General features: G+C 36.7%; 1 protein-coding gene across 3 annotated transcripts in view; it reads left to right on the top strand.

The window, feature by feature from the left end:
* LOC150108213 (transmembrane protein 41A-like) overlaps window positions 1-22,771 on the top strand; it is a 79,146-nt gene that overhangs the window by 45,117 nt on the left and 11,258 nt on the right. For all 3 annotated transcript variants that reach the window (XM_090415658.1, XM_090415659.1, XM_090415660.1), the window contains exon 4: window positions 9,423-9,584. In XM_090415658.1, coding sequence (XP_090271784.1) covers window positions 9,423-9,584 — 162 coding nt within the window. The remainder of the gene's footprint in view (window positions 1-9,422; window positions 9,585-22,771) is intronic.

Here is a 22,771-nt window from a genome sequence, read left to right as displayed (position 1 = left end):
TTCCAAGAGAGAAGCTGTTCAATGCGCTACAGTTATATGGTGTCAATGGGGCAGTATATCAAGCATTACTTAGTCTTTATTTGAGTTGTAAATCAGCAGTTGGAATTGAAGGAAGTACAGGAAGATGGTTTAATGTTAAATTTTGTGTGAGACAAGGATGTACATTATCCCCTCTGTTATTCATTATCTATATGGATCACATTATGAAGGAAGTGGTATTAAACATGATATCAGAATTGGAGATGGTAATGTCATCTCTTTGCTTTATGCGGAAGATGTTATACTTCTAAATAAATCCGCTACAAGTTTGGAAGATTCCCTGACTAAATTGAATAACTGTTGTAATAGATATGGTATGACGGTCAGCATTAAATAGACAAAGACCATGAAAATAGGTAGAATCATTGAAAATGTCAACTGTGTTGTGAATGGAGAACCTGTGGAACAAGTAAAACATTTCAGCTACTTAGGCACGATTTTTAGTGAAGATGGTAAATTAAATATGGAAATAGACAACAGAATCAACAAAGCTGGTATGGTAGGAAGTCAGTTGAATAAATTCATATGGAGTAAGAGAGAAATTAGTCGGGACACTAAATTAGCTGTATACAAGACAGTGTTCAAACCAGTTTTAACTTATGGATGTGAGAGCTGGGTCAGAAGTAAAACACTTGACCAGATATGAGACTCCTGAGAAAGATTAGAGGCATGAACAGATGGCATAAATTTCAATATCATATTAAAAACGAGGATATTAGGAAAGAACTTGACATTGTTAGCATCCAGGAATGCATTAGCAGAGCTAATCTCAGGTGGTATGGTCACTTAAACAGAATGGGCGAGGAAAGATTAGCTGCACAAGTGTTCTCTGCCAGTTTGGCAGGAAAACGACCCAGAGGATGACCAAGATATAGGTGTATTGATATGGTACAAAGTGCCTTAGACGATAGAAATATGGAATCTAATAATGTTGGAGTCTTGCAAGTAACAGACTGATTTGGAGGAAAATTGTAGATAGGAAGTTAGTAATGGTGTAAATTTTTCATGCAGTACTATCATATCCTGTACACCCCCCCCCCCCTTGAGGGTACATGGCAGGAATTTAATGATGATGATGAAGATGAAGTATTTCATTCTATTCACCTCTATCTCACACCATACTACCTCAGAACACTGCCACTATTTTCCCCTTGCATATCTACCTTGTATTTACATAACTCTTTTTCTATCATCACTAGAACTCTCCCTCCCATTTTACCCTTTCTATCATCATGAAAAACATGATACCCTTCCATCTCTATTCCTGTCAGGATGTCATCCTCATGCAACCATGGCTCATCCAACTATATACCAAGTGGGACCCTAACAAAACAAATAAAGAAATCTTACAATCCCTGAAAATAAAACCAATTAATTACTACATAAGACGGTATAAACAAAAATGGCTAGAACATTTAAATCGAATGGACAACAGCAGACTACCAAAAATATTATACAGAAACGAAATAAGTGGAAAAAGAAGAATCAGAAGATCAAGAATGAGATGGCATGAGACCAGAACACTCTTGCACAAACTGTGTGATGCCATAAAGTAGATGAGGAATGCTGAGTCATGGTGTTTGCCTGCTTCATAACAATGACCCAGTCCATAAGGCCATTGTTTCGAAGTCTGAAGTGGACTGTGGCTTCCAGGAGATTGAACACTATACCCTACAGCCCGGATCTAGCACCCTGTGACTATTACCTGTTCTCAAAAATTGAAGAAAGACCTTCGAGGAAGAAAATTTGCAAATGACAATGAGATGAAAGATGCAGTTTTAGGCTATTTTGCAGACAAAAGTACAGACAATTTTTCCAAGGGCATAGAAATGTTAATTCGAAGATGTGAAAGTGTGTTGAAGTAAAGGAAGATTATGTTGAAAAGTGACACAGCTGTTTTCTTTCATTTCTATCACCTCTAAAAGTTAGTCAGGATGGAAACCTTATGGAACCATCCTATCTGGTATCCCCCTTCTGTGTTCAGATAGAATGAGACAGACAGTAGGCTGCTATCCATTATCAAATAGGCACATGCTAATACAAATATCAAAATCCTAATTAATGGGTTACTACTACTGAGTCAAGCAAGGCTGTCTTAGCCTCTTTGCTATTTGTGTTGGTTCTAGAACTTTTATTTACAGGAAAATGACAATTCGTGGGATACACACATGCTCCAGAAAGGATAATAATTTTTCATCCACATGCAGCTGATGTATGCAGTCAAAACTTTGGTGGATGATGATTCAATACACAGTTTTTCTGGAACAATTCCAGAACAAATCCAAGTCAGCAAACTAACTGTCAATGCTGATAAAAAAAAAAAAAGTAAAAATTTACAGAGATTGATCCCCTCTCTCTCCCCCAATTGAACATAGGTGGAATTACTTTTCCACCTATGTTCAATGCTGTTAGTTCAATAATTTATATATATAAACATTGAAATACTAGCAGATTGGAAAATTCAACCACTTTCCTTTTTTTTTTTTTTTTCAGAACAACAGTACTTAAAGCCATAATCTTTCTTGCTCAGCTATATACAATGAATATTACAGATATCACAAAGATGAAGAAAATTATATCGTAATCCCTGTCCCTGCAATTTTTCTGGTCTAGTTGATTACAAATAAGTTCAAAAGGAATTTCTTCAATTATTACATAAGTATATAGAGGTTTTGGCCTCTGTTTACTTCTTTGATACAGGCTCAAAAATCTATAAAATATTACAAAGTTGTGCATGTAGGTGGGTGTAAACCTTATCTAGTACTACATAGGGTCACATCTCCCACTGTTTGAAATAGATGATTAGAGGGTCAAATTTTTTTCTTAAATGCCATTCTGTGTCTAATCCTGAGACTATTCCTGAGAATGGTGAGGTAGTTTCACCATACTCCACTGACATTCTATCAATCAACATCAGCAAAATCTGGTATATAAACATATTCAACCTTTCATATAAATTCAACCTTTCATTTCATGTTGCTGGACTAATGTCGAATTGCGGGACAATATTTCCCATATAAGTCTATGGAAAATAGATTAATTCATTGTTGGACCCCCATCCCACTCCCCCCTAATGGGGGAGTTGAAGAGAAATACACCATATTATTTACTTTACGCCTTTTACTATTGTATAATGCACTAAATTACAAAATACACTATTGTATATACACAATACATGCAATCTATTGAGCCTTAGATGTTGGAAGGAATTCTTCTTTATCCTGTTCTACCTCTTCTTGTCTCCTCTTTGCTTGAACTGGGATGAGGAACTGATCAAGGGTGGACTGTCTCTCCCTCTTTTTCAAGATGATTTTGAAGTGATGCATGATGGTGTTGTTGAACAAGTCTGTCATTCTACTCACATCAGCAGTATTGGGAGTGCCATTCCAAACAAACAGACTGTACCTTCTCCTAATGGAATAAAACTTCTTTAATGGAAGCTGTTGGCATTGGCCTTTTTTCGCTGTCATCCTCTTCTTCAGGTGAAATTCCTCTCTCTCTCTCTTTTGTTTGCTGTTCGCTGAGTGCTCTGAGTTCTTCCACGGTCAGTTTGTCATCGTGATCCTCCACAAGCTCTTCTACATCAGCCTCGTCAACCTCGTCTATGTTGAGATTCTCTGCCATTGAAATGATCTCTCACATGGCTGCAGCTGCTTCTGATTCTCCAGCTGCTTGGTCTGCACTGTTGTCATCCTGAGAAATATTAGGAACGAGTTTCTTCCACGATGCACGAAAGGTTCTCTGTGTCACTCCATCCCAGGCAGTTTTAATAAAGGAAAAGGCATGAGGAATATTGAAATCGGTCTTCCAGAAGTTCTTCAGTGTCTTTGAGTCACATCAAAAAGTCGTGAGAACAAAGCCTTGGTGTAAAGTTTTTTAAAACACGTAATCACTTCTTGATCCATGGGTTGGATCAGTGACATCGTGTTTGGAGGCAAGAACTGGACTTTGATGAAGTCAGAGTCAATTTCAAGAATGTCCTCTAAGTCTTGAGGGTGGGCATTAGCATTGTCAAGGATCAGCAGTGCTCTCAAAGGCAAAGTGTTGTCAGTGAGGAACTTCTTCATGTTCGGGACAAACACCTCAAAAATCCAATCTTTGAAAACTTGCTGCTTTACCGAGGCTTTTGCATTGGATTTCCACATCACTGGCAGTTTGGACTTAATGATTTTCTTCCCAAAGCACCAAGGATTTTCTGAGTAGTAGACCAGAAGTGGCTTTAGTATAAAGTCTCCGCTTGCATTTGCTGCCAATAACAAGGTAAACCTATCTTTCATAGGCTTATGTCCTGGGAGCTTCACTTTGTTCCGTGATGTAAGTTTGATTTGGCAAGCGCTTCGAAAATAATCCAGTTTCATCCCTGTTAAAAATTTGCTGTAGCAGGTCGCCTTCCTTCCTGATTAAATCTTTTAATTTTTTCACAAACTTTTCTGCAGCCTCTTTATCTGCACTAGCAGCTTCCCCCTGTCTGAGAACACTATGGATGCCTGTTCTACCTTGGAATCTGTGAAACCATCCTTGACTTATTTTGAATTCCTCAGTTAGATCTGAGGTACATCCTGGAGTTTTCTTCTGCAATTTTTCAAAAATTAACCTAGCCTTCTGACAGATCATTGTCTGAGTTACTGGATCTCTCTTCATCTGTCTTTCTCTAATCCAGGTGATAAGCAGCTTTTCCATCCCTTCATTGATTGAAGATCTATTCTTGTCAGAAATTTTCATTGCACTAGCAGACACCCTAGCACCCATAATCTCTCTCTGTTGCCACAGTTGACCTAGGAACGCCATACGCTTGAGCTACATCTGTAATTGTCCTACCTTTCATAATGTAAAGCACATATCCTTACAGACATGTATAATGCATTATGGGAAGGGTCACTACCCACACCAGTTTTGACCTTTATTGAGGTCTCATCAGTGGGATCTAGACCCAGAAGTTATACCAAGGTTGAAGTAATGCAAAAGTCTACAATTCCTTTCTTCTTTATGCTCAACCAAATGTCCTTCTTTCCTGAATTATTCCTCTGTTCACTTCTCTTTGAACCCATTCTTAAATTTCACTCAAAAAAATAACTGCCGATGCACAAAATTTTTACTTTCTGAAAAATGCAGAATTGTAAATGAGCACAAACAACATGAGCAAACACCAACTCAGCCCAACAAGAAATGAGAAATGACATCGCACAATTCCATGCACGCGCATGTTCCAGCCCACGAAATTCAACTGTTGAATTGCGGGACGTCGAATTGCGAGGCACCACTGTATTATAAATTAAAGATGCCAAGAAATTATATTCTTGGTTTAATCCAAGTGAAAGCGAAGTTTTCGCATGAAGTAACTTCACGACTGGACAACTCGTATATACAGGGTGTTCGGGATAAATTTGACATATTTATAATTAATTATATTTTTCCGTAAGTTACATGTATTAACACACACTTCTCTTCATTTAAAAGTTTGGACCCTTCTTCATTCATATACAAGATGTCAGAAAGGATGGATAGCTGGAACCCACCTGAATCATGGAAGAGAATAACTTGTATCATGATGATTCGTGCCCGCCATCAAAATAAGGATATTACGACTGCTGCCCAATGCTCCCTGAATACAGTAAAAACAATCAGGCATGAACTAGAGACTTGCAATGGTGACTACGAGGATGTAGCAAGAAGAAAGATCCCTAGCAGACGATCTGATTGCGTTCGTACAGCAGAATTCCTCGCAAATCTGCAGGAACAGGTGTTGAAGAACTCTGGCATTGGAATTCGGGCTTTGTTCGTGGAGTTGCTAACTGTAGTCAAGCCCTGGATAACAAGGGTAGCCAATGGTAGGCCATATGTATGGCAGCAGGATTCGGCCCCTTGCCACACCCCTGGGAAAAGTCAAAAATGGTTGTCTGAAAATTTCTACGACTTCACCAGTCCAAATGTTTGGCCTCCAAACTCCCCAGACCTTAACCCCATGGATTATTTTGTATGGGGCGCAGTTGAAAAAGACACCAATCGCACTTCCAGTAATACAAAAGCCCAGTTAATGGATAAAATTAAAACAGTTTTTGCGGCCCTTCCCAGGGAGACTGTAGCATCAGCTTGTTCGAGGTTCCGAAGCAGAATTGAAGCTGTGATCGATGCTAATGGTGGTTATTTTGAGTAAATCTTGTTGATAGTATTGTAATTAACTCTGCCTGTAATGTTTTTTTGTCAATTCATTAAATTTAATAGATACAAAGAAGATTTTCTTTTTCCTTACGAAACTGTCAAATTTATCCCGAACACCCTGTAGAGGCTAATGACTTTGAATCACTTGCCTTGGTATTTCATAATGTAAAGCACATATCCTTACAGACATGTGTAATGCATTATGGGAAGGGTCACTACCCAAACCAGTTTTGACCTTTATTGAGATCTCATCAGTGGGATCTAGACCCAGAAGTTATACCAAGGTTGAAGTAATGCAAAAGTCATATTTAGCCTAAAGGTGTCATACCTTATTACTAAAATACTCTGGATCTGTTGAAAGTATTTCCACTTGGTTGTATTATAAATTAAAGATCCCAATATATTCTTGGTTTATTCAAGTGCAAGCAAAGCACATCCTGATGTATAGTCAGGAATTTTTTCTTTTTCATCAACTGCTTCTTTCACCTTCTGTATTTACCATGCCATTTTTATTTTTTCTATATTTGTCATCAATGTGTTTTTCAAATTTTGCCACTCAGTTTTAGGAATGGCTCTTGTTTTCAAACCCCTTTTGATTTTCCCACCAGTATTTAAGTCTACAATTCACATCTGAGAGCCGCTCATTTTTTTTTCTTTTTTTTTTAAAGTCAGCATATCCTCTCCCTCCAAATGAATACTCACCTTATCCTGCTCAATGTTAGGTGGGCATTGCTTTCTCTTTCAAATCCACTGTACACTCTTGTACACTATCTGATCAAAAATATTTGGATCCCTGCTCATCCCAGTTATCACCCTAATCATCATGTTGGAGGCTTATCACCCTAATACGAATGGTATTAATATGGAGTTAATATGGATTATAGACTTTGCTGCTATAACAGCCTTGAAACTTCTGGGAAGGCTTTTCACTGCATTTTGGTACATTGTAGTGGTAATTTCTTTTATTATTCCAGAAGAGCATTATTGAGTCACTGATGTCAGGCTGTTCAGCCTAGCTTGCAATTGGCATTCAAATTCATCTTACTGGTGTTTAGTGGGGTTCAGATTAGCGCTCTGTGCAGACCAGTCAAGTTCTTCAACACTCATTTCATTAAACTATTCCTGCACAGACCTCACTTTGTAGGTGGGGGTATTATTATTATTATTAAGAGATACCTCCAGGGAGTCAGGGACTCATCAAGGTGGCTAGATACAACACACACACACCAGCTATCATACTTATTCTTGAATTTATTCACACACAACATCCAATGGCATTTCAATCAACATTATCATGTTGATACATGAAAAGGCCTTCATCAAACTGTTGCTGTAATGTAGGAAGCACAGAATTGTCTAGAATGTCATTATAAGATGTAGCATTAAGATTCTGCATCACTTGAACTAGGAAGTCCAGCCTGGACTGCAAAAAATATCCCCACATCATGATGCCTCTTCCACCATTTGCAAAATATAACCAGGCGGGTAGCAATCTGCTGGCATCTACCAAACCCAGACTCATCCTTCAGACTGTCGGATGGTGGAGCACAATTCATCACTCCAAAGAATGCATTTCCACTCTTCCAGAGTCCAATGGCAATGAGCTTTACACCACTCAACCTGACACTTGTCATTGCCTTGATGATGTTAGGCTTGTGTGCAGTCATAGAAATCCATGTCCTTCATCTCCTGATGAACAGTTGTGGTGCTGATATTGCTTGCAGAGGCATTTTGAAACTTGGTAATGAACTCGGCATTCTCACACTGTGATTTTTAATGGCCTAATTGGTCATGATTTTGCTGTTGTTGCTACTAACCATTTCCACTTCACGTTAACATCACTTGCAGTTGATTCTGAAAGCTGCAGAAGGGCAGAAATTTCCTGAATCTCATGAGTTGTTGAAAGGTAGCATCCTATGATAGTACCATGCTGAAAGTCACTGAGTTCTTCAGTAGGGCCCATTGTAATATTACTGTTTGTCTATGAAGATTGCACACCCATGTGTTTCCTTTTGTACCTGTGTATATGTAGGTATTGTGATTTTTTTATCAGATAGTGTATCTTTCACTGTCAGTATGTTGTAATCAATATAACTATTCTTGTTCCCTCTCTCTCTCTAAGTGCATGTATGTGTGCATGCACACGTAAGAAAATTCCACTTGAATTTATGCACATTTTTATTGTTGTTAATGACTAGTTCATGTCCTTAGATACTTTCAGTTATTATTTGCCTACTTTTTGTCTCTGAACTTTTCAAAAACATTTCAGTATGTCTTGGATTCATTTCCTACTATACTGTTCAGTATTCAAAGAAGAATCAGATTTTCCTTTTTCTTGATGTGAACTTATTTTATTAATGCTATGAAGAATTTCTCTACTTCGTTACTGGAGCCCTCCATAGGACTATTGGCAGAAATAAATCTTAACATCCAATTTCTCTTTTAAAATTTTTCCTGCTTCACTCTACTTGAAATTAACTCCTCCCCCTTATATATATCTGACTATAATTGAAATTGATTCCAAAAGTTTAGTCAAATACTGTAGCTATAACCTTCCTTCCTGAATCCTTAGTAAAATCATCTTATACCTATTATTTAGAAGGATCTTGCCTATTTTGGTCTTTTTAGTTTCAGCAGTATGTTGTGTCGAAATGGTATTTCTATACTTCTCTGCTAGTTCTTAGAATGTTAATGGAAAACTTTTTTCTTTTCTTCTTCCTTTTTTCCCTCTTTTATAGAGGGAAAAAAGGAAGGGTTTTCTATTCATTTAATTCCAACCTTGTGTATCGTACACAAGGATAAGGTGGTTAGCCCTATGCCTCCCGCTGTATCCTATGTCTGTAGAAGCGTTGAGTTCTCAAGGCCAGTTTGCCTGCTTGTGGGAGGAAAAAACCCAGATAAACTGGGGAGAAAAATCCTGCACTCCACGCCCAGGATTGGCTAACTTGGCCATGTCTGAGAAAGATCCTAAGCTCCTCACATCAGTAACGGGAATCAAACTCAGGAAACTCTTTCCCCAGATATATGGTTGCGAAGTGCATAGCCACTTGGCTAACTGCTTGGACTAATGGTATACTATAATTCAAATAAACAAATGTATATTGAAATTTTTGAAAATTGATTGTGCAGTTTCGAAATATATTTTGATTTGTCTTAGAACCGATAGTCAGCTATAATTGCTTTAATTATGAACTTTCTGTTTTTAATTATTTTATTTTTAACAGAACGTGCTAGCTGGCTCCTTATATGGCTTATTTCAAGGATTCATATTGACCTGTACTCTTACAGCAATAGGTGCATCTTGTTGCTATCTATTATCAAAATATTTTGGTAGAGATTATGTTGTACAGTTTTTTCCTGAGAAAGTAGCATTCCTTCAAGAAAAAGTAAGCAGTTATTAAATTGTCATGTAATATTGCTATGAAATATTAAAGAAAAAAACTTGTGATAAGAAAAAACTTTTTTTTTTTCATTTAAACCAAGAATAATGATTTCAGGATACATGCATAGGCAGTTGTTATAAAACAAATTTAGTTTTGTATTCCACTTGTATAAAAAAACAAACAAAAAATTTTCATTTGCATGTCTTAAATAGTAAAGAATATTATTAACAGACCTTCATGCAGCTGATGATTTGTTGTTGCTAACCGAGAGGTTCTGCTTCACCAGTAGTATATCATATTGTAGCTTAACACCCTCACATGACTAACTTGCAGTGGATTCTGCTCAAAATAATTTACTACTCACTCCATTTGCTTATGCTCATACATCTTGAATATTTTCTCTTTGTTTTCTTTCTACTCTGTGAATAATCTCTTCTATCTAATAATATCTCACTCCCTCTCACCAATTTTTATGTCACTTCCACCCACAAAAGGTTATAAACCTCTAGTACATTAGAAGTGTCAGAGAGAGCTAAAGTTTTTTTTTATTTTATTTATTATTTTTTTTAATTTAAATTTTGCTTTTTTTTTGCATAATCCAAAAAATCCATTACACACTAAACATGGAGATTTTTCAAGCCACTTCAGACCTCCCAAAGAACAGAATGGTAGTGGTACTTTCATGCCTGGCAGTGAAATTCATCTCCCACCTGAAGACATTCATAAACATCGATGCCTGTGGCATGATTTGAACCTTCAGACAGTAAGTTGAATTGAAGGTATGCTACCACATAGCAAATCATGTCAGCAAAGGTCTCTTATTCACAAAAAAAAAATTTAAAAAAAAAAATAAATAAATAAAAATTTAGTGCTTTATACTTTGCTAATACAGTTATGAGGATCTTGTGATGTTAGTTGGAAAAAACCCTGCATTCAAATCCCACCCGGGGGGGGGGGGGATAGGGAGTCTTTATAAGCTTTTCTTCTGGAGGCAGCCAGTCTGATACAAATGTGACAGAGTTTTTCCTTCATGGAACCTCTGTTTTTTTTTTTTTTTTACCTTGAAAACAAGCAAACTGTCTAAAATAACACACAATTAGCAGACATTACCTTGATGGACCTGTGATTTCATTCAGGATTTCTCCATGACTGCAGGTAATAAAGAGTCCAGCTGTTCCTGTCTTGAGCCCTTCTTCTCCATTTTCTTCTAACTTTCTTGATGATTGGGTCTTCCCACCTTAAGACTGGTCTTCAGGTGGGAAGACCCTTTTGTTACTCTGACTGTCCATCTACTTTTGCTGTTTTAGATTGCTTTTATTACATCTGTGAGTCCAGATTTCTTTCTGATTTCTCTGTGTCTTACATGGTCTATTTTATTTATATTGCACATTCTTCTTTCTATTGCATGTTGTTGTTATTAAGCTTTGTTCTTCTTTTAAAGTTGTGTTCCTTGTTTCACTGCCATAAGTTAATGCTGGTAGGATGTAACTATTGAAAAGATGGGCTCTTATTTCTATATCTATGTTTTGGTTGATAATTATTGATTTTATTTTGTTGAAGGCCATCCAAGCAGCTCTTTTTTCTCCTTGCTATTTCATTTGATGTGTCATTATTCATCTTTATGGACTGTCCGAGGTAGATGTAATCTTCGACTTTTTCGATGACGTTGGATTCTAGAGTTATTGTATAATCTTTACAGTATTCATTTTTCATCCATCTTGTTTTGTCCAGATGTATTTCTAATCCAATTTTTTGGAAGTTTTGGCTTATGTCATTCAGCATTGATTCTAAGAGTTTGGGGGGGGGGTGAGATATTAATACTTCATTGTCAGCGAATAATAGAATATTTAACATTTCACCATCAATGTTTATTCCACCTTTCATGTCAGTTTTTTGAATGATGCTGTCCAGAGTAGATGTGAAGAGATTAGGGTGATAAGACACCCTGATTACTCCTCTACTTAAGTTAATTTTAATCAGGTTATTGAAAAGAGTGATGTTTGTTGTATCTTCTTGATAAATATCTTTTATGAGCTGGATATATGCTATTTCTACTCCTTGTTCTATTAAAGCTTGGAATACTAAACAGTGTCTAACAGTCAACAGGAAGATTTGGTTGCCACTTTTGTTCCATTTTGCTGTTAATTCAGAGCTTCTTTGGGTTTCACAGAGCAAGAACATCAATCTTTACATTTCGCAGTTCTCGGAACAGGAAATCAACAGACATAGAATTGTAAAATTGAAATGAAATTGAGATGTATTGTAATGTTGCTATGAAATATTAAAAAAAATTGTGATAAGAAAAAAAAATCATAATTTCAACTTTTTCATCATTTTTCTGATGATATATATCCTCAAGGAGTGTATGGGCTACTATGATAGCACTACATGATTAAGTTTACACAATTACTAATCTCCTATCAAGTTTCCTCCAAATTAGTCTATTACTTGTTGCCACTCCAATATTGCTATATATATATATATATATATATACACACACACACACACACACACACACACATTGGGTTTGCAAATAAGTTCGTTCGGTTTATGCGTTAGTACAAGTTTATGCCACTTCGCCTGTCGCTATTGTTGCGCTATTGCACAGTTAAAAGGCGACATTTTACATAACCTTTTGGTGAATTTTCGTTCGCCCTACTGAAGTTGCATATGTGTACATAGTTTTAGAAATGGAAGGAAATAACGTACATTTCCTGCATTTTTATTTCAAAAAAGGCAAACGAGCTGCGGAGGCCTATAAAAAAATATGCACCGTATATGGGGATGGTGCCTTAACAGAACGCGTATGCCAAATTCCGTTCTGGAGATTTCAACGTCAGTGATGATGTGCTGGTTGCCCGACCGAGGTTGATTCGAGTGTTGTGAAGGATATCGTTGACAAAAATCCATCACAAACAGTGCAGGAGATTGTTGCAGTACTGAACATATCCCATACAAGTGTTGAAAAACATTTACACAAGCTGCGATATGTTTCAAAACTCAATGTTTGGGTGCCTCATGAATTGACTGAGGCTAATATGACTGCTCACATATCCATCTGTGATTCGCTGCGACGTCTCCAAGGAAACGACCCATTTTTGAAGCGGATGATTACGAGAGATGAGAAATGGGTCGTGTATGATAACGTGGTACGTAAAAGATCATGGGGGCATAAGAGCGAACTGCCACAAACAACCTCGAAAGCGGGATTGCACCCAAAGAAGATTATGCTCTCTGTGTGGTTGGATTATAAAGGTGTTGTCCACTACGAGGTGTTACCGTCAGGCAGAACGATTGATTCAACTGTCTATTGCTCACAGTTAACGTGACTGGCCTGTGCAATTAGCACAAAACGTCCTGAATTGGCAAATCTGAAAGGAGTTGTCTTTCACCATGACAACACCAGACCCCACACATCGTGAACAACCCCGAGTGAATTGTTACGTCTTGACTGGGAAGTTTTGCCGCATCCTCCGTATTCACCGGACCCGGCACCTTCCTACCACTTATTCCGATCGTTGCAGAATTCTCTGAACGGGAAAACCTTCGTTAATGAGGAGGCTGTCAAAAGACACCTGGATCAGTTTTTCGCCAGTAAATTTCAGGAGTTTTATGAACGTGGCATAATGAAGTTGGTGGACAGATGGCAAGAGGCCATTGATAAAGAGGGTCAATGTATAACTGACTAATATGTATTATATATATTAAATAAAATGTGTTTCATTCCACTCCAAAAAAACCAAACGAACTTATTTGCCAACCCAATATATATATAACATTTTGGTTGCTCAGGACTTTTGACGGAATCACTCCACCTAGACCTTGGTCTTTCTCTGGATTTTTCTCTTTTTTCTGCTATCTTGGCATCAAACACCTGTTTTGCTAACCTCTCCTCTCCCATTCTGTTTAAGTGACCATGCTTAGATTAGCATGGATTAGCCCTGCTCACATGTTCTTGAATGCTAAACATATCATGTTCCTTCCTGATATCTTCATTTTTAATATGATTCTGCCATTGAAATGCCATCTCTTCAGGCCCTTAAATTTTCTCAGAACTCATATCTGTGGTCTGTAATTTTCGATCTAGTTCTTTATTTCTAATCCACCTCTCAGATCCAGAACTTAATATTGGTTTGAATACTGTCTTGTATACTGCTCGTTTAGGTTTTGGCTAATTTCTGTCATATTCCATATAAATTTATTCAACTGAGTCCCCACCATACCAGCTTTCCTTACTCAGTTGTCTATTTCCATATTTAATTTCCATCTTCACTAAAAGCTGTTCCTAAATAGCTGAAATATTTCACTTGCTCTATAGATTCTCTATTGGGAATGCAGCTGAAGTTTTCTATGTTCCTGCATATTTTCATAATTTGGGTGTTATTCATTCAGGTAGAGAATTCTGGACACCTGCACTGAAAGTGTTTAGGGTCATTATCTGCATAAAGTAAAGAGTTCAGATTAACATCTCCAATTTTGATATCACATTTAATACCACTTTCCTTTATAATGTGATTCATATAGATGAATAACAAGTGACAATAATGTATACCCTTCTCTCACACCTGATTTAACATCAAACTATCTTGTACCTCCTTCAACTCTAATTGCTGACTTACTGCTTGATACAATGTCCCATTAACACCATTTAACTTGTAGTGTTTTGAACAGCTTTTCTCCTGGCACCTTGTCATATGCCTTTTTCTAAATCTACAAAACTTGAGTACAGATCCTTGTTATATTCCCATAATTTCTCAACCAAATGTCATAAAGTGACAGTCAGATCATGACATCCTTTATTTGGCCTGAATCCAGCTTCTTGTTCTCCAAGTTTCTTTCAGCCTCTTTGTTCTCCTGTTTTTTTACATTAGAATTCTTATTACTGGTTTAACTTTCGTAACTTCACACAGTCAGCACTTACAATGTGTACGATTAGAAATTGATATTTATGTTTAAAAATCTGTGGATACAAATTTTTAAACATGTGGATACAAAATGGATACAAATTATGCTTTAGATTAAATATACTTACCTGATTTGTGATAATTGTAATAATTTTGATGGTAAGTTATTGTAATATACAAGTTGTTTAGTATATGGATATCTGTTATTTGTTGTAAAAGATTCTTGTTGTAACACATTCTTGTTTCAGTAAAATCAGTGTGGCAGCCATTTATAACTTCTTCCTTGCTGCTTAGTTGAATAAGTGCACATATTCCCCAAAGAGGTTAAATGGAATTTCTGACTGCTAGACAAAAAGTGTATCGATACCCAGGTAATGAAAGAAATTAGAGGGGAGAAAGTTTGAGAATGTAGAGCAGATAATTTTGTTTCGGAAGTTCCCATAAGACTTAATGGTTTGATTATATTGACATACAATTCCAAAAGTGAATTTTAACAAAGCTGCATCCTATTTCTGATGGATTTGATACCATAATTAAATGGATAGTAACAGAAGATATGTAATAGACTTTTTTTTGTAAGAACATTTGAAAAAATGCTAAAGTGTCAAGTTCTTGTTTTGTCTCAAGGACATCAGTAATATAAATGAATTATTATTTTTGGAAGCAAGTGGAGGAATTACACAGTATGAAACTGTGGCAGAAATAAACAAAGGCAATCCCTACCTTCTTGATACATTCTGTGTATGAAACATACAGGAAACTATTTTCTCTGGTAAAGAATTTATGATTGTACTTCTTATAATTTGGGCAATAACAATCAAGGAAAGGAAGGCGTAACAATAGCATTCAAAACCAAACACAAAGATAAACTCTTGATTGGAAGGCAGTTTCAAGTAGTGTTAGAAAGAAGATGCAAGAAATAAGAAAAGCCTCATTGACTATATGATTGCTGATAGTGATGCCATCATACTTGTTCAAGATACAAGAGTGTACGAGGAAATAAAATTGGAAGTGATCATCACTTATTTTAAAGTAGGAAAAAAATGAATATCACATTAAAAAGAACAGTATGTAAGAAAGTTTTAAAAAGAATTAGAGTTGTGCAGCTTTTACAATATAGACTTAACTATACAAACATTGTTTAAAAAAAATAAACATTTTGAAAACAAGAACCGAACCTTGGAGAACTGGAAAACTCTGAAGAAAACATTGATTGATTCTGGTAGGGAGGTATATAGTGAAATTGTTTGCAAGGATAAGAACATCATGGTGGACACAAGATGATAAAGAAGCACACCTGGACAAGAAGAATTCATACCTCCTAGCAAATAAGTTCAGCAGATGCCCTAAAAGAATACAGAGAAATCTGTTAGAGAGCTCAGCTATGTTTAAAAGTAGCTAAACAAAAGTCATGGGAATACTTTCATAAGAATATGAAAATAAATATTAGCAAGGTGGCAAAATGTTCTGGAGACTTGAATTGGAAAAAAGAGTAGCGGAAAAGGAATCAAAGATGATAAAGGTGACATGAAAACTGAAGATAAAGATAAGGATATCCTTAATGTCTAGAGTAATTACTTTGGAGCACTGTTAAATGAAACAAGCAGTTACAGAACAGGAGCAGAAAATTTTCAAGAGGAATGCAAATAGAAATACATATCAATACTTGAGGTAGAAAAAGCCATCAAAAACTTGAAATGTGGAAAGGAAGTGGAGTAGATGATGTTCGACCAGAAATGCTGAAGTATGGCAGTGTAAAACGTTTCCACTGGCTACACTGCAAAATTCAGAAGGTCAAGTTCCAGATGATTGGATAGACCTCTAATAGTTCCTGTCTATAAAAACAGTGAATAAAGCTGAGAATTACAGAGGAATTTCTCTACTAAGTATTTCAGGTAACATTTATGCAAGCATACTTGAAAAAAGTTGAGAAAAATTGTTGAAGAGAAATTGGAAGAACAAGCTGGGTTTTGACTAAACAGAGGTTGTCAAGATCGGATATTCACTTTACAACAGATAATTGTGAATTCATGGGAATATAAAGAATCACTGATTAAGCTTTGTAGATCTGGAAAAAGCGTATGACAAGGTGCCCAGAAGAAGGCTTTTTAATCTAGTCTATAGTAATTTCTCTAGTCTATACATAAGTTGTAAGTCAGTAATTAGAATTGAAGGAAATTCAGGGAGATAGTTTGATGTAAAATTAGGGTAAGATAAGTATGCACATAATTTCCATTCATATTCATCATCTATATGATTGCATTATGAAAGAATAGTGGTATTAAATCTAATATTAAAATCAGAGATATCAAACTTAACTCTTTGCGTTATGCAAATGATGTTTACTCCTAAAGACATCCAGTAAAAGTCTTCAGGATTCTCTAACTAAATGGCATAACAGCTGTAACATATTTGGCATGAAAATCAGCAATAAAAAGATCATCATCATCAAATTCCTGACTTGTACCCTCAAGGGGTGTACAGGATATTATGATAGTACTACAGAGGGGTCCTCGAGTTACGTCGGAGATCTGTTCCTACGGACCGACATAAGGCGATTTTCAATGCAAGTCGGAATTACCATAGTCTAAGTTACTTACCTAACCTAAAACACCCTAAAGTCATATATATATATATCAAGAAACAGAACTAGGCCATAGGAAAATGAAAGGGAGAACATAATTACTGTATTGTACAGAAAAATGACAAAAATGAAATTGTAATAAAAAAACAAACATAAAAATGAGAACAATCCCCAAAATGACAAATGAAACTGTACATTCTGCACAGGTGATAAACAAAAACGAAAACAATTCTTTACCTTTTATCCTGTGGTTGAAGAGACAGTTGAGGTACCAGCATCTGCTGCAGGTCTCTCTACCTTCGTGAAAAAATGTTCCAGGTTAGTCTGGAATGATACCATCCCCTTCTCCTCGTATATCTCCCTATAACACTGCAGGCAATCCATAACCCCTCGGAAGATCTTTGTGTACCTAGCAGTGTTGGGATCCTCAGCCTCAAACTTGGCCAGCCCATCCACAATGAGGGCAAAACCTTCTGCCAAGCTCTTGGTGGTGGTGAATCTCCTGGGTTCAGGGGGTTGGAACCATTTCCTCCTCCTCAATCAGCTGCTTCTCTAACTGAATGAGGTCTTCTGCTGACAACTCCTCCCCATGAGATGCCAGAAGCTCTGTGACATTTTCGGCCTCTACTTCCAAATTCATTGCTTCCCCAGGCAACAACCTTCTCTGTGACAGCCTCAACTGTCTCCTCATAGCCATGGAAATCATTCACAAACTGGGGACACAGTTTTTTCCACACACCATTCAAATTTGTCTGCTTCACTTCATCCCAAGCATGCTCAATGTTTTGTATGGCATTATAAATGCTATACGATTTGCAAAAGTCTTTGAGGATTAAGTTCCTGCCTTTATCAGTTGCCCTGAAAGCCATAGCAAATGTCCTGCAGAGGTAGTAGGCCTTAAAGGAAGCAATAACACCCTGGTCCATAGGCTGCAAAAGGGCTGTGGTGTTTAGTGGAAGGTAAACCACCTTAATATTAGGGTGAAAGTCATCCAAGTGGGCAGGGTGACCAGGGGCATTGTCTAGCACTAAAATGCCTTAAAGGGCAGACCCTTGGCAGTACAGTACCTCTGAACTTCTGGCACAAAATGGTTGGTAAACCAGTCCTCGAAGATTTGAAGTGTCACCCATGCCTTCTTATTGGACCTCCAGATGACAGGCAGTTGATCCTTCCAAATGCCCTCTACTACCCTTGGATTTTCAGTGTGATAGACCAACAAGGGCTTCAGTTTTAAGTCGCCAGCAGCATTAGCCCCAAGAAGCAAAGTAAGTCTCTCCTTATCAGCTTTATGGCCTGGTGCTGCCTTCTCCTCATTGGCGATATAGGTACAAGTAGGCATATGTTTTCAAAATAGGCCTGTCTCGTCCACATTAAACACTTGTTGAGCACTGTAGCCCCCATCCCTTATTATCTCAGTCAACCCCTCAGGAAACTCACCAGCTGCATCACCACTAGCAGCTCCACCTTAAGGTTATGTAAATTGCCCCGAGCCTTAAACCAACCTCTACTAGCATTAAACTCTTCACCTGCACTCGTTCCCCCCCCCCCCCCCACTTTCACTTTTCAATGCCTCAAACAATCTTTTTGCCTTTTCTTGAATTAACATGAGGCTAATTGGGATACAGCGTTGATGCTGGTCTTCCAACCAAAGAACAAGAAGCCTTTCCATCTCAATCATGAGCCTACTACATTTTTTCGTAATCACAGTCGATTTCATGGGTGCCAATCCTTTCACGAGTTCAAGGATCCTTGATAATAGTCCTGACTGTGGTACGACTTAAGTTCAATGTGCGGCCAATATTCGTTGGCGTTTCTCCCTTTTTTTGGACTTTTAATAATGTCTAATTTCACTTCTAATGTAATGGCTTTCCTTATCTTCAACACTGCCATCGGAAGAGTCTGCCTTATGTTTGGGAGCCATATTGAAGGGTAAAAAGTTACCAAAAAACAAAACACAAAAGTGAGAGAGCAGATGTAAACAAAGTACACGGTACCCAAAGAGTGTATGCTGGGACCCAAGCGATGCCACCTCTCCCAAACAAACGGCGCGTAACGGCTTATTCTTCCGCCACGCTCACAAATGTGCTGCTTCAAGTCGAAATTTATTTTTTAAATAATTTATGGGATTACTGCCGTAAAGTCGAAACGATTCATGTCAAGGATGAAGTAGGTTGAGGACCCCCCCCCCCCGTTATATTTAAAACACTCATCTTTACTAACTTCTTATCAACTATTTTCTTCCATATCAATCTGTTATCTGTCGAGACTCCAACATTATCAGATCTTATATTTCTGTCTTCTAAGGCATTTTTTTTACTGTATCAATCCACCTATATCTTGGTCTTCCTCTCTTGTTCTTCTTCCTGCCATTCTATTTAAGTGGCAGGAAGAAGATTAGCTCTGCTAACACATTCCTGGATGCTAACAATAGCAAGTTCTTTCCTAATATCCTATTATTAATAGGATTAGGAAAGAATTTTTAATATGATATTGCCATAGATGCCATCTGTTCATGTTCCTAATCTTTTTCAGGACTCTCATATCGGTGGTCTCTAGTCTTTGGTCAAGTGTTTTATTTCTAACCCAGCTCTCAGATCCATAAGTTAAAATTAGTTTGAACACTTTCTTGTATACAATTAATTTAGTATTTTGACCAACTTCTTTCCTACTCCATATAAATTTATTCAGTTGACTTCCTACCATACTGGCTTTGTTGATTCTTTTACTATTTCCATATTTAATTTACCATCTTCACTAAAAATCATGCCTAAGTAGCTAAAATGTTTTACTTGTTCTATAGGTTCTCCGTTTACAATGCAGGTGATATTTTCACTGTTTCTGTGTATTTTCATTGTCTTTGTTTTGTTATTGCTGACCTTCAAATCTGTTGTAACAGTTATTCAATTTAGTCAGGGAATCTTGCAGACTTGTACCAGATTTATTTAGAAGTATGACATCATCTGCATAAAGTAAAGAGCTGAGATTAACATCTCCAATTTTGATATCAGGTTTAATACCACTTTCCTTCATAATGTGATCCATATAGTTAATGTATAACAGAGGGGATAATTTACATCCTTGTCTGACACCAGATTTAAGTTCAAACCATCTTCCTGCACTTCCTTCAATTTGAACTGCTGACTTACAACTCAAATAATGACTAAGTATTGCTTGATATAATGCCTTTTTCAGATCTACAAAACTTAAATACAGATCTTTGTTATATTCCCATTATTTCTCAACTACTTGTCATAAAGTGAAAATCTGATCCTGACAGCCTCTATTTGGCCTGAATCCAGCTTGTTCTTCACCAACCTTCCCTTCTATAATCTTTCTGAACCGTTTCTCAAGTATACTTGCATAAATCTTACCAGGAACAGTCAGTAGGGAAATACCTCTGTAATTCTCACATTCAGTTTTATTTCCTTTTTATATATGATAGTATAAGAGCTCTACTCCTATCATCTGGAATTCGTCCCTCTGTCCAGGCCTTCTAAACTATGCAGTTCAGCCACTGTAAGGCTTTTATACCTCTGTACTTGATCATTTCTGGTCGAATATCATCTACTGTCTTTCCACGTTTCAGGCTTTTGATGACTTTTCTACTTCAAGTATGGATATGTATTCCTGATTGCATGCCTGTCGAGTGTTTTTTACAACTGTACTATCACTGATTGTTTCATTTAGCAATTTTTCGAAGTAATTACTACATAAATCAAGGATATCTTTTTCACCAGTTTTCATGTCACCTTTATCATCTTTAATTTTTACAGCACTCATTCCTCCATTTCTGAGTTTCTTCAACAACCTCCAGAATATTCTGCCACCTTCTTGATATTTATTTTCTATGTTCTTACCAAAGTCTTCCGATGACTTTTGTTTAGCTAGTTCTACATAGTGTTTAACTTTCTTACATTTGTTTCTGTATTCACTTATTCACTTGGCAAATAAGTCAGCACAAACTGACTTATTTGCCAGGAACTTTTGATATGCTTTCTTCTTTTCCTTCACTGTTTCTTTAACTTCCTATGTCCACCATGGAGTTCTGATTTTCTATCCTTGCTCAAAACCTCAACACATGCTTCTGGCTGAATCAATCAATCAATCAATGTTTTCTTCAGGATTTGCCACTGAATCTCCTGTTTTCAAACCCTTTCATTTTTTCCTGAATAATTTTTGTGTATTTTAGTCTACAGTTCACATCTGAGAGCTGCTCAACTTTTATTCTCTTTAAAACTTTTTTACATGTTCTTCTTTTCAATATGAAATTCAATTTTATACTGTTCAAGACTAAATGATGATCACTTCCAATTTCCAAATCTCTGTACACTCTAGTGTCCTATACCAGTGAGACAACATCAATCTCAATAATAACATAGCCAATGAGACTTTTCTTATTCCTTACCTCTTCTCTCCATGTGAATTTGTGTACTATGTTGGAACATTGTGTTAGTAATAACCAGTCCATGTCCTGAGCCGAAATCCAACAGCTATCGCATTATTATTAGCATTGCTTTTTTTCTCCAAATTTTCCAAAAATATTTTTGTGTCTGACAATCATTTCCAATCTTGACAATCATAAAAAGACCAAAACTATGAAAATAGGCAGGAACATAGAAAACTTCAGCTGCATACTCAATGGAGAACTTATAGAATATGTGAAATATTTCAGATGTTTAGACACAGTTTTTAGTGAAGATAGTAAATTAAATTTAGATATCGACAACACAATAAGCAAAACTGATATTATGGGATGTGGAGGACTCAGTTGAATAAATTTATATGGAATAAGAGAGAAATTAGCAAAACATCAAACTAGCAGTATACAAGACTGTGTTTAAACAATAAATTAAAGATACCAAGAAATTATATACTTGGCTTAATCCTTTATCCAAGTGTAAGCAAACAAAGTTTGCTTCTGAAGTATTTTCAGAACTGGGGCAACTCGTATATAGATGCTAATGACTTCACATCACTTACTTGGTATCCCATAATGCAAATCACATATACATGTGTGCAAGGATATATGCAAAGCACATATCCTTGCAGACATGTATAATGCTATGCATCATACATGTCTTGGTAGTGACTTGTTGGATAGTAACCCTTATCATAACATAACATTATACATGTCTGCAAGAATATGTGCTTTGCATTATGGGATACCAAGGCAAGTGATGTGAAGTCATTAGCTTCTATATATGAGTTGCTCCAGTCCTGAAAATACTTCAGGCACAAACGTTGTTTGCTTACACTTGAATAAAAGATTAAACCAATATAATTTCTTGGCATCTTTAATTATGTTTAAACAAATTTTAAGTTATGGATCAAATACTGCACATAGTCAAATACTAGAGACCACAGATAGGAGAGTTCTGAGAAAAATTACTGGACTGAACAGATAGCACCAATCACAGAATCATATTAAAGATGACGATATTAAGAAGGAACTTGACATTGTCAGCATTCAAGAATGTGTGAGCAGAGCTAATGTAATGTAGTATGGCCACTTAAATAGAATAGACGAGGAAAGGTTAGCAAAATGGGTATTTGATGCCAACCTGGCAGGAAAGAGATTCAGAGGATGACCAAGGTCACAGTGGGTCAGTTCAAAATTCAGTCAGAAGTACCTAAGAAACACAATGTTAGGCATAACAATATTGGAGCACTAAGAAGTAATATAGTAATGTGGAGAAAAATTG

The sequence above is a fragment of the Typopeltis vanoorti genome, chromosome 3 (assembly GCF_054136105.1).
Source record: "Typopeltis vanoorti isolate ZY-2024b chromosome 3, IOZ_Tvanoo_1.0, whole genome shotgun sequence".
NCBI lineage: Eukaryota > Metazoa > Arthropoda > Arachnida > Uropygi > Thelyphonidae > Typopeltis > Typopeltis vanoorti.
Note: the sequence above shows the minus strand (reverse complement) of the source record. Positions and strands in the feature narration are given on the sequence as shown.